Here is a 12,115-nt window from a genome sequence, read left to right as displayed (position 1 = left end):
CTCAGGCAAGGCCTAAACTCTGGACAAAGCTGATCCAAACCCCTCCAAATTCGGGCTACTCTGCCCTTCCATCTTCCAGAGCTTGTCCATGCCAGAAAACTGCATTTTTCTATGTATTAGCTGCAGTGTTACCTATAGGCTCAAGCATGCAGTGAGTTAGAAAGCTATATATATATCCCCTATGCAATATTTTCCTGGCCCACATATAGCACAGACAAAGCTTATTTCCCCATTTTCCCAGTCACTCTGGCACTTGTTAAGGACAGACACTAAGGACACTTGCTCAGTGGGAAGATATTTCTTTTCCCAGTGCCCTCAACCTGACACCCTGTGCCCCTCCCCTTCAGACACCTCATCCTTCAGACACAATTTCTCTTACAATCAGAGTAAGACTGAATCCAATTCACCATTCCCACAATAACCCCTGCCCTGCATGGAAACAAACTGCTCGATGGAATGAGGGGGTTTATAAGCCAAGTTTCAGCCACACCTATGATTTAAAAATACATGAAAACCATTGCAAGTAAACTCCAAGAACGATCCTGGATTTAACTTGGCTTCAGCCACAAGGACAGCCAGGACTGAAGGAGCTGCCCAAGAAAACTTTGATAGCAAAGTTCAAACTTCCACAGTGATCCTGAGGAAGAGAGAACAGCAGCACTGACTGCTCCTATCCCACTCCCTCACTTTTCCAAGCCTTCCATGAGCTGCCTTCTCCCCATTCCCCCCCACTCTCCAGGCAGAGGGAGGATGCTGCTCCAGTCACTGCTCCTTTTCATCTTCACTGCCCAAACTCTTGCCCCACCTCATTAATGCACTCATCCAAATCCCACCCTGAATAGGAATTTGCATATCCACAAGCCTTTGGCAGCTCATTAATGTCCTTTGAATGACTCTCACATGTTCATGAATTTATACTCTGCCCGTCCTTGGTACCTACACAGGCCAAAGGCACAGGGGCTCACAACAAAATAAAGCATTTCCTGGGTTTCTAAAGCCTAGAACTTTAGTGTGAAGTGTCTTCACCTTTATGCCTCCTAAATTCATACTAGATAACAACACACAGCTTCCACTTCCAGGTATGGATTTTGCTTCCCAACATTGCTCAGCCTCTGTGTCAAAAGCAAACAACAGTAATATTGGGGGGGAAAATAAAAATGAAGGCTTCAAGACATCAGAGCCCAAGCAATGAAGGAGTCAAGGCATTTAATCAACTCTTATTTAGCTCAAGCCCTTTGCTAAACTATATGAAAAACAAAGGCACGTTTTACAAAAGTTTTCTAGTTAAGTGAAGATAGGAAACAAGTTCCAACACATCCCTGCTTCCCCTTCAAACAGCTTGGCACCACCTCAGAGTCCTCCATGTGTTTAAAAACAACAGCCCAGCACAGGTCAAAGGCAATCTGCACGCCCAGGCTGCACACACCAGTGTTCTGACAGCAGGAAGAACTTCCTAAAAAAATAAAACCAGGCCACGGATCCTCAGCTGCTTTTCAAAGTTCTTCTGTTACCAGGGTGGCCGAGCTGCTCCAAGAGCAAACAACAGGGGAAGGTCATGTGTGGAGTTCTGGGCTGGCACAGCTTAACCTGTTCCTTGACATCCCAGGAAAGCAAGGGATCAGCAGGATGACAAAGCTGCTGCTGGTGGGACCCGGTGTAAGGATGGAGGGAAAGTGGGAGAGCTCAGGGATGGAGCAGCTCAGTGGACACAACCCAAGTGATGGCTCTGGGAAAAGCTGAGCAGCCAGACCCAGCCTTCCACACACAGGGATGGCTCTGGTGACCTCTGCCACCCTGGGGCAGCTCCTGGGCTCGAGATAAACACACCCCTGAAAACATGGGCTCAGCAGCAAACATGCAAATCCTTGGGGGAAATCATTAGGAAGGGAACAGGGAGCAAAGAAGAAATCATGACACACTGTATGAATCCCTGCTTCACCCAGATCTCCAAGTGCATTGCTTTTGGTGGCCTCATCTTAAAAAAAATAAAATATATATATATACATACACATTAGAAGTGGAAATGTTCACAGAAGGCAGGCACAAATTCACCAGGGTTTCCCCAATGAAGAAATAGCAAAAGCTAAGACTTTTCAACCTAAAAATGGAGGACATGGGGACAAATGTGACACAATCTATAAACCAGGACAGAACAAGGAGAGCAGACAGGGATCAACTTTTCAGCCTCCTCCATTCCACAGCAGTGACCCGGGGATGAAGCTGGGTGGAACCAGGCTCAGGGGAAAACGAGCAGGGTCCTCACTCAGCAAAGAGCAGCACAAAATTCCCTCCCCAAATATTGTGAACGAAACAAGTTATAAAGGTTCAAGAGAAATCTGGACAGGCACTTGGAAAATAGATTTATTCTGCCTCATCCAGCTGGTAGCCCCCTTTGGATCCAGAGGACTGAGCTCCAAGTGGCTGGAGACCAGGGCACTGCTGCAGGGAGGTGACAAGTTATTCCCCATACTTTGCCCTGTTGTTGCTTTTCCCTCCTCACTCTTTTCTGGAAGCTGTACCAGGGATGGACCCTTGGTCTGAACCACTACAGCTACTTTGACATTCTTAAGAATCAGTTTATAACAGGTTTATTTTTAGCCATTTCCTCAGAAACCCAAGTGACATCGTCAAGAGCCCTGAATAAAAATGTCACTTCTCAACTACGAGAGTCAAATTTTAGCACCGAAGAGGTAAGAGCAGAAATGAACTGAACGAAGAGCTGGGTGTGCACCCTTTAGAAAAATATTATCTAAAATCCTTGCAATTCAAACCAACAACAGTCCTGATACTTGATTTTTAAAAAAATGTGAAGCCCTGCCATGGAGTGGCCTCAGAAGATTCACAGATGAGATACTGTTAAATCAACAAGGAACCCACCAAAAAGAACAGCTCGATTTATGTCCCACATTTTCCATCCTGGTGCTGCACATTTATAGGTGCACTCACAGCTCCATCCACAGCCTGGGCAGAGCTGCTCCAACAGCTTTTCCAATAAGCTGAAAACCTACACAAATGCTTGGACTGCTGCAAAGGCTCTTATTTTGCACCAGGGAAACAAGATACAACATCTGCACGAAAGTGAGATCATTTTGTCAGGGGAGTCTCGAGAAACAACATGAGGAATGAATGCATCAGAAAACATTCTCATCCACACAACTTTTTACAACACACTCCTGCAGTTTGGATTACAGATTTTACCTGACCCAAACACATTATCCCTACTGTATCTGGCTGCTGCTTTTCTAAAAAAAAATAATAGCGAGCTGCGTTTCTGCTAGAGAGCCAAACAAACCATCTACATTCTATTTCTCGTGCTAATGAATCATTTTTCAGTTGGAAAGATGAACAGGGCAGCTTTATAAAGTCCAGGCCCTGCTCTACCAGTAGGGGAGGGGAACATCTTGCAGAAGGCACTGAGTGAAGAAGTTCCAACTCTGAAGATTCTCATTGGATTCTCTGCAGCAAATTTGTCCACGTGGCTGGACAGTGAAAGTCTCTCACCTGCTCACACAGCAAGAGGAGATGCTCTTCCAAGGACCAAGGGTAGAATAGAGACCTGGTTTTTACAGGGTATAAACCCAGCTTAGAAAAACCTCTGATCTCAGCTCTGCCCACCACAAATCCCTGAGAACATTTATCCCATGTTTGCACACTCCAATGGCTGTGACCACAAAAGCTGCACCAAAAGGTGCTGCAGCCAAGCAAGAAGGAGACTGAGCTCAGTTTTCCATCTGCTTTATAAGCATGTATTTAATGGGAGGGGAGGAAAGAGAGGGAGAGGTTGGTAGCCCAGTTTCCAAAATGGACAAGAATCCTATGGATCCTCCTGGTGAGGAGCTGCCCACCTACTGCCTGTCCCCTTCTCCTCTCACAAGGTTCACTGCTTATGAAATTCAATTTTTTGAAGCAATTTGCACCTTAGTGGACAGTCACAGGAACTACTCATGCACACTGCTGAGGCTGTTAAGGATTTCCAAATACACCTCCACTAGCAGAAACCCTCAGGAGTAAAACCTCATGGAACCATCGGCCCAAATCCCATTCCCAAACAAGCTGCTGGTGTCTTATTGCCAAAGATGTGAGGTACAGCAAGAGGCTGGGGGAACAGGGCTAACTCAGCCTGGGGAAAAGAAGGCTTTGGAGGAGCCTCGTGGCAACCTTCCAGTGTGTAAAGGAGGTCATCAAGGAAACAGAGCCATGACCTTCACACCAGCACACAGCAGAAGGATGGGAGACAACAGGCACAAGATGAAGTAAGAGGTTTAGGACGGATATGAAAAAAAAAAAAAACCAACACAACCCTGTTTTCACCCTGAGAACAGTTAAGCAGTGAAGAGGTTGCCCACAGGGCTGGTGTCATCTCCATCCTCAGAGGTTTCACACACCAGTCTGGATAAAGTCCTGAGTAACCTGTTCTGACCTCACAGCTGATCCTGCTTCCAGCAGGAGCTTGGAGTGGAGATTTCCCACGCTCCCTTCCAGCCCAAATTACCAAATGATCTATGGTCGGGAGCAAGGGAGCAAGTAGGTGTCAAACTGAAAGTAACACCAAGGAAAGCCAACAGGAGACTCCTCCTGAACTCTGGTTTGAAGAACTGAGCATGAAAAGCATTCTTAGGCTACACTATAAACAGGGCACAGGGAAGGAAATATCTCCAGAGATAGAGGGATGCAGCTCAGTTCACTGTGGAAAAGCTGCTGGCTGTGTGGCAGCCTCGAAGCAGGGACAGACTGAAATTTTCCCTTCCCCTCCCACCCTCAGATATCTTTCTAGGATGGAAACCAGCACCTGGAGCATTCCCTCAGCCCAGGCAGGGCTGGCAGGAGCAGGAGGCAGAGCTCACCCATGTGTCCAGAAGGCTCGTTCCCATTTCTGAACAAATCCAGGGAAGTCCAGCCCCGGTCCATGCCCAGTGATGCACATGGAGTGACCAGCACTTACCTCCCCATCCCCAGTGCTGAATAAACTTTCACATGCCCAGGGAGCCTCTGCTCTGCTGCACAGCCCAGGGCTCTATTCTTACCAAGCAATGGCTTTAAAAGGCTCCTTTTCCTCCTCCATTAATTATCATGCCACTTCCTATATAAATCTCTTGTATATCATCTCCTATAGACATAAAGGTCAAGCTTAGGTTGCCCTCTGCTCTCATTGTATACTGGCTTTTCATTTCTTTGTTTCACATGGCCCAGACAAGGCCATAATACCCACCCTCTGCTCACTCCTGCTCTGCCCTGGCCCTGGGATGCAAAGCTCAGAGCCCTCCACTATTCCTTGTGTTTGCCAAGGGACACAACAGACAACAGAGACATCCACAGCCATCCCTAATCCCAAAAGGAGAACAAGATTAAGCAAATTGCTGACAAACTCCTGGATCAATACAGCTGCACCAGCCACAGGAGCCTCAGCAAAACAGGGAGAGAAGAAACGACAGCCCAAAGGTTTGTGGTACAGCACAGGGAGAATAATTTACTGTTACCTGGTTTTAATGTGGTTCTGGCTGCCACTGAAAATTTGGAAGATCAGAACAAAGCCAGATAAAAGTGACATCTCCTGGCCCCATCCTCAACTCCAGATACTCTCAAGGGTTTAATACCTTCGAGTTTTTCTTGCAGCCCCAAAGTTTTAAATTTGCTTTGAAATAGCCACATTTTATAGCAGTGACCACACATTCAAAATGGTTTTGACAGCACTGAGCAAAATTACAGAAATGAACACTCTTGGTAAGCTCTTTTCTCCTGCTCACCCCTCCTCCCTAGCAAAAAAAACCTACTTTTAAGAATGGCATTTGTTTTCATGACCAGATTACTACTGAAGGTACTATGTGCCATTTCTGCATGATAAAATCCAATCACCTTCACTTTAAAAAGCCCAAACCAGCACTCCTGGCTTTTACTGGTCTACACAGAGCTGGAATAGTGACAGAGCAACGAGACATTCGATACCTGAGCTCCAACAAGGGGGTTCCAAACTCCAGCTGCCCGACCACGTGTCACAGGAGTCCCCCAAACTGTGCATTTCCCCCTTTCTCCCCCCTCAAGAACAGGACAAACATTTCTCTGTGATTCTTGCAGGCACAATTCTGTGACCAGAGGTGAAGGGGGAAAGCACAGGCTGAGGCAGCTGGGCTGCATGAGACACCCAAGGTATTTACTGACCAGTTTTTAACGTGAAAACTCGTGTTTTCATCCTTCCCTGAAATCCTGGCTGTCAGAAGGAGCTGACTGCTTTTTATGGAGGGTGACAAGGCTGAGCTTTTCACTAGAAGGGCACCTGCAACATCCTTCAGCAAAGCAGAAATTTGTAGAGGGGAAGCACAGCAGCAAAAATAACCAGACAGCTCTGAGACCACCTCAGGACTGGAGGGGGAATTCTCTCCTTGCGGAGCCAAGGGGCCAAACACCAAGAAGAGCAAAGTCACAAGAGACCCAGTCCATTTCCCAGTCACCAATCCTCTGGGATTTGAGTGATCCAAAAAGTAATCCTTCCAAAATGTTGATTCACAGCAACCAAGGGACTGTTGCTCCAAATTCAGCACCAGCAGAGCCCAGGGAAGGCCATGCTGCTGGAGCCACCAGCTGCCACTCACTCCGAGCACTGGGACAAAGAGGGATTCCAGGAGATGCCCCGGAGGAAGGCACCAGGGAGGCACTCAGAAGGTGGCAGAGGCCTGGGGGTATCTCAGAACAATCACAGGGAGCACTCAAGTCTCAAGTGTGTGGAAGTTCTGCTTTGCTTTTCACTGTAATGGCACTAAAGAGGGAAGTGAGGAGAGCTGACTTCTTGGAGAACAGATTACAGGAACTCCAATCCTCCCTGCCAGAGACATTAGTGACAGGTCTGCACTTATCTCTGTGCCCTGTGTGAATGCAGGTCAGGCCATAAACCATTGAAACCAGAGCAGTGGCTGCATCCCTATAAATAACTTCAATATTTGAAGGTATCTGAACTGTCCACACCCTGTTCCACGGGATGCTTTTAACTATCTGTCTTGGGTGTCTGAGCCAGAAACTGAGTCCTGAGCACTCACCCTCCTGAGGGGAACACCTTCCTCATGGAATAAAGCTGAAGAAGATGCATCCTCTACCTGCCTCTTACCTTCCCAGCCCTGTAACTGTAATTTTTAAAGCAAAAGAAAAATGAATTGTAAACCCATGAAAAATATCAAGTATAGTGGGTATGGTTCTTACCCCCTCCTTCCTTCTCACGAGTGGCATCAAATAAGAATTTCCCTTGCACAGAAGCACAAACCCCTCCAGGATGGCCCCCAGTGCTGGGGAGGGTTTCTCCACAAGTGCAGTGACACTGTATTTCCGTGTGCACAACAGGCAATCTGGGTTTTATTGGCCATAAAGAAGGGTTATGGATTGGGGCTCTGACAGTTAAGTGGTGATGCACAGCTGCCAATGTTATTCCTCTGGTGTCTGCAATCCCAGTGGTAAAGACCAAAGGCTAAAAAAAATGATACCTGGACCAAAATACAGTTAAAAATACAATGATGCTGCCACACACCAAATTACTGCATGAAACCACCCTAATCCAGGGACTCAGATAACAATGAAAAGTAGATTATATTTACTTTAATCACAGAAACAAGCAACCACAGCAACTTGTAAAAGGATTAAGCAAATACAGCTCGTAATACAGAGGAGTAAAATTCTAACTGAACACCGAAATAGGTAGATTGTGCTTATTAGCACTGAGGATGCAATTCCAGAGATCCACTTGTCACTATTATCACCCCCACCTAAAAGCTGTGCCACCAACCTGTCCCCCTCAAAAACTGCCTCCCTGCATTCAGGGGAGGGGTGTTTCCCAACTGGATCTTTCTGACTGGTTTGTTTTCCTCCCCATTGTGTGGAAAGGCTTTTATGAATTTTCATTCAAACTCTTGGCTCACTTTTTTTTTTTTTTTTTTTAAAGTATAAATTGTGTCTAACAAGAAACACACCAGGGATCTCTTCAATCCCCAAAGGCACTTTCTTAAAAGGAGAGAGAACAAAGGAGAAAACCTCCCAGCATGTGCTTTCCAAACCAGCTCCTTAGGACAGTATCAAGAATGACAATACTCGAACATAAGCTTTTCTTTCTCCTTCTTTGATCCATGTATAATTGAATTGATTATTGCAAACTGTGTAATGATTTCCAAAAGACTCGAGTGCAAGGCAAAGATCACAACAATCTAATAACCAATTTAAAGAGATGTAAGAAATATTGAAGGAAAGATTTAATCACTCAAGTATACTCCTTCCAATTAGAAAGAGCTTTAAATAGCTTACCTTGAGATAAATTAGAGTCTGCGTGCAATTATACAGGAATAGTAATTAAGATCAGGAAAATTCACATATGCCTCAGCCTATGGAGTTATGGAGAACTCCACAGACTTTCCAGTTACCTTATTTCAGCAGCAGAAATGAAAACATACTGGTTCAATTTATCCAACCCTTCCAGAGTACCAAAGAATTCAGTAACCTCACAAGTCTGGGATCTGCAGAGTATGTTTGATCTTATCTGATTATTTTTTTTTCCCAATGGGACAAACAGTCCCAAATGGGGCAAAAGACTGAAATATTCTTGATTATGGCGAGATAATACATCACAAAAAAAAAGGCTATTTCACGATTTAAAGCTCCAGGAAAAGTTATGGCAAGTAAGACTGACCACTGTTTTTCTGGAGGGAGCAAGAACTTTAATTTGCCTGTGGCAATACCCTGGTATCACATTCCCCAATTCACACGTGCAGTGCTACCCACAGGTCTTTACATGGGAAGGCAGCAAAGTTTTAGAAACTTGCCTAAGTTTTCCTGACACACTTTTTCTGGCAAGGCAAGCGAGGCACTGCACAACCATTACATTTGATTTCGGTTTTAAAGGTCACTAAAGCTGAAATCAATGCCATTTGCTAATTAATCGGAGGAGAAATGAAAATAATTAAAGGAATTCACTGGTCATTCTTCAAACAGCAGAGTCTTAATCACAAACCTTCCCTTGGGTACCTTTAAACTTGGAAAGAGAGAATTTAAAAAGAACTTTCTGGGGATTTACTCCTGCTCAGAAAACACCCACTGCCCCCAAGGACGATGTCACAGCTTTCCATTAGCCACGTTTTTCCAAGGAGCACTCACCTCATCCAGTACCTCCTAACTGAGCTGTGCTGCTCCTGGAAAACCACCCTGGGACAGCTACGACCAAAAGCACGAATTTTTCGTGCCCCCTTGTCTTCCCCTCTCCTTCCTGACACAGAAGGATCCACCCACACACCTTTTTTCCTTGTAAAAAAAAAAATGTACTGAAGTCTTCAAAGTATAAACTCGTGAAGTAACTATTTTTTCTTACATCAAACCCCCAAAACTAGAGGAAAACCCCAAGTTTTCACAGAATGCAGTGGGCTCCTTCAGTGCCAGCCTGCAAGTGCCACTACCCTGAGCAGAAAAGTGAAAATGAAAATAAAATAGTCAGCTTGGCATTTATTCTCCAAGCTCCTGAGGCAGCAACAGTAAGTGTAGGAAAAATTAATTTTAAAAGTTGTGATTTCTTCCTCCCGGTTCTCAATAAGTTTTAGAGAAGGATCAAGACAGAGGTCTGGGATGAGGAGCAGACACAGAAACAGCTCTGTGAAAGATCCACCTGTGAAGCTGCAGAGGAAGAGGAAAGGACAGGCCCCCCCCAGCCTGATGGACCACAGGCTTCAGGTTTCAAAGCTCCCAAGATGGATAAATTGTCAATTTTCACAGCCAAATCCTGCCTTTCAGCCCCGTCCCTTGACCTGTCATCTTAACGCACACCCAAAAAAATCACTTTATTCCTTCTCTCTCCTCTAACTCCATTTCAGTGAGTGTTGCTAATAAAGGCATCACATAAAGCCCATCTGGCTGCTGTGCACCCAAACCCCTCAGAGCTGGCTACCAAAGCACACTGTGCCATTCGCCACGCTAAGACTGACAGAACTTTAATGCTGGAACCACATCCCAACCTTTTATCTCCTTATGTGGGAAGCACATTTTGAAAAGAAAAAGGACTTAAGGACAACACAGCTCAAGCAACACAATATGGTCTGAAAACACCCAGAAAAACTAAGGCCAGAGGAGGATTTAAAGAAGGATCTGAGGGTCCTGAAGTTGGACACGCTCAAGGTTTTATACTTCTTCACCTCCTGACAGCTCCTTAAGCATCTAGAAACGAAAGTGCCCAATACCTTTGATACGCAGAAAACCGAGACCCACTGAATCTCTAGGGAAAAACAAAGTATTTCCGTGGTCATCCCTTACACATCCCACAGTTTGTTACCCTTTTAACACACTTCTGATTTTACATATGTAACATAAACCCGATTTTGTGCCTTTCACCGAATTAACTTTAAAGCAGGAGACAGGAGCCCTCCCGGTGAATAACGACCCTGTGACAACTGCGATCAAACTCCCAAACTTCTGCCAGGCTGCCGGGCGTGCAGGGCAGGGTTTGCAGCCCCACGCCCGGCACCGAAGCGATGGCAAAGTTTGGGGAAGGGGGGGGAACGCTTTTCCTGGGATTTTTGTGCGTGTGTCCAGAGATGACGCCCCGCCAGCCGCTACGACGGTTCCTCAAAATGCCTGATGGATAACTGAAGTGATTACTGCGAAGTGCGTGACGACTTCCCAAAGGCCGAGGGGTGGAAGGCGAAGCTCGCGGGGGCTGCTCCCTGTGCCGAGTCCCCCAAAAATCCCACCCGGGCCGCGCCGGGGGAGCTCCAACTCGGCTGCGGGGCGGCCGGAGCGCCCCGTTTCCATGCGTTTCGCAGGATGACAGGGACCGGCGCCAGCTCAGCCCCGCCGAACTCCTCCACCTCTGCCCGTGACGCGCTTTATCCCGCGGGGCGGGCGGCGAGCGGGGCCGCCCGGCGCGGTGCCCGCGCTGTCACCGCCGCACTCCCCGCAAACTTCGCGGGGAGCCCGAGGGCTCCTTCCCCCGCCCGCCCGCCCCGGCAGCGGCCGCGCTGCCCAGCGCCGGCACCCCCCGGGAGCTCGGCGGGGCCGCCGCCCTCCCCGCGCAGCCCGCCCGGCGCGGCCCGACCCGGCGGGCGCGGAGCGGGGCCGCCCGCGCTGCCCCGGCGGAGCGCGGCCGGCGAAGGGGGGGCGGCCAGGGGAAGGAAGGCAGCTCCGCGCTGCGCCGCCCGCCAGCGCTCCCCCCGTCCCTCCGCCCCCGCTGCCGGCGCCCGCCCCGCCGCGCCCGCCCCGGCGGGACCCGCGGCCGCCCCGGCCCGTCCCGGCCGCGGCCGCGGCGGCTCCGCGGGGGGACCCGGAGCTGCGCTTTACCTTTAGTTCCGCACTGTCCGCCATCTTGCGAGGCCGCGCGCAGGCGCAGTGAACCCCGCCGGGACACCGCCCCCCCCTCCGCCGCCCCGCCCGCTCCCGGCGCGCAGCGTTTGAATCGCGGCGCCATTTTGTGCCTCCTCCTCGGGCGGGGGGTCCCCCCCTGGTCCCCACCGCCGGTCCCCGCGCCCCTCAGCAGCGACCCTCGGCCCACAGCCCCGGTCCCTCCGCGGGGCCCCCCAGGCCGCCCCGGTGGCCCCGCGTTGCCGCCGCCGCCCTGCCCGCAAAGTTTCCCCCCTTCCAGCGCGGCCCCCGCGGGTCGCTCCGTGAGGGGAGCGGGCGGCGCCCCCTGCGGGACCCGCGCCCCGGGACACCCCGGAGCGCCGGAGGGGAGCGGTGGGTCCCCGTGATGTAGTAAATAAATGAAGTTGATTAAAATCGGAATTTGCAGCTCTGCTGCCTGCTACATAATCCGCGGGTTTAAGTGGTTTAAGAGTGGAACAGCACGGGACGGGGCTGGGGTCCCTCAGCGGCGGTGAGGAACCCTCAGGCTCCTGGTCTGCACAAGCAGAGAGTGATGAGTTTTATAAATAATAAGTTTTATTCCCCTGGGCTTCTGCAGAAAAGTTCAGGGAATCATCACGAGCTTGCCCGGGTTTTCCTCTTACAGAGGAACAGCAATACAGGTGTTCTTGGGAGGCCTAAGGAGTTGGAGCAGAGCCTTGAGGTGCAAACTTGACCATTTCGTGTCATTTTCGAGTAAAACGTGGGTTACTCCAACAGCAGACCAGGTAATACAGGGGGGAAATATATATCAAAAATGCTGCCT

General features: G+C 48.9%; 1 protein-coding gene across 2 annotated transcripts in view; it reads right to left on the bottom strand.

Moving 5' to 3' along the window:
- PIAS1 (protein inhibitor of activated STAT 1) overlaps window positions 1–11,378 on the bottom strand; it is a 54,032-nt gene extending 42,654 nt beyond the window's left edge. For both annotated transcript variants that reach the window (XM_064669272.1, XM_064669273.1), the window contains exon 1: window positions 11,290–11,378. In XM_064669272.1, coding sequence (XP_064525342.1) covers window positions 11,290–11,313 — 24 coding nt within the window. In that variant the 5' untranslated portion in view covers window positions 11,314–11,378. The remainder of the gene's footprint in view (window positions 1–11,289) is intronic.
- Between the last annotated feature and the right edge of the window lie 737 nt (window positions 11,379–12,115).

The sequence above is a fragment of the Pseudopipra pipra genome, chromosome 12 (genome assembly GCF_036250125.1).
Source record: "Pseudopipra pipra isolate bDixPip1 chromosome 12, bDixPip1.hap1, whole genome shotgun sequence".
Taxonomy (NCBI): domain Eukaryota; kingdom Metazoa; phylum Chordata; class Aves; order Passeriformes; family Pipridae; genus Pseudopipra; species Pseudopipra pipra.
This window is presented reverse-complemented; position numbering and strand designations above follow the sequence as displayed.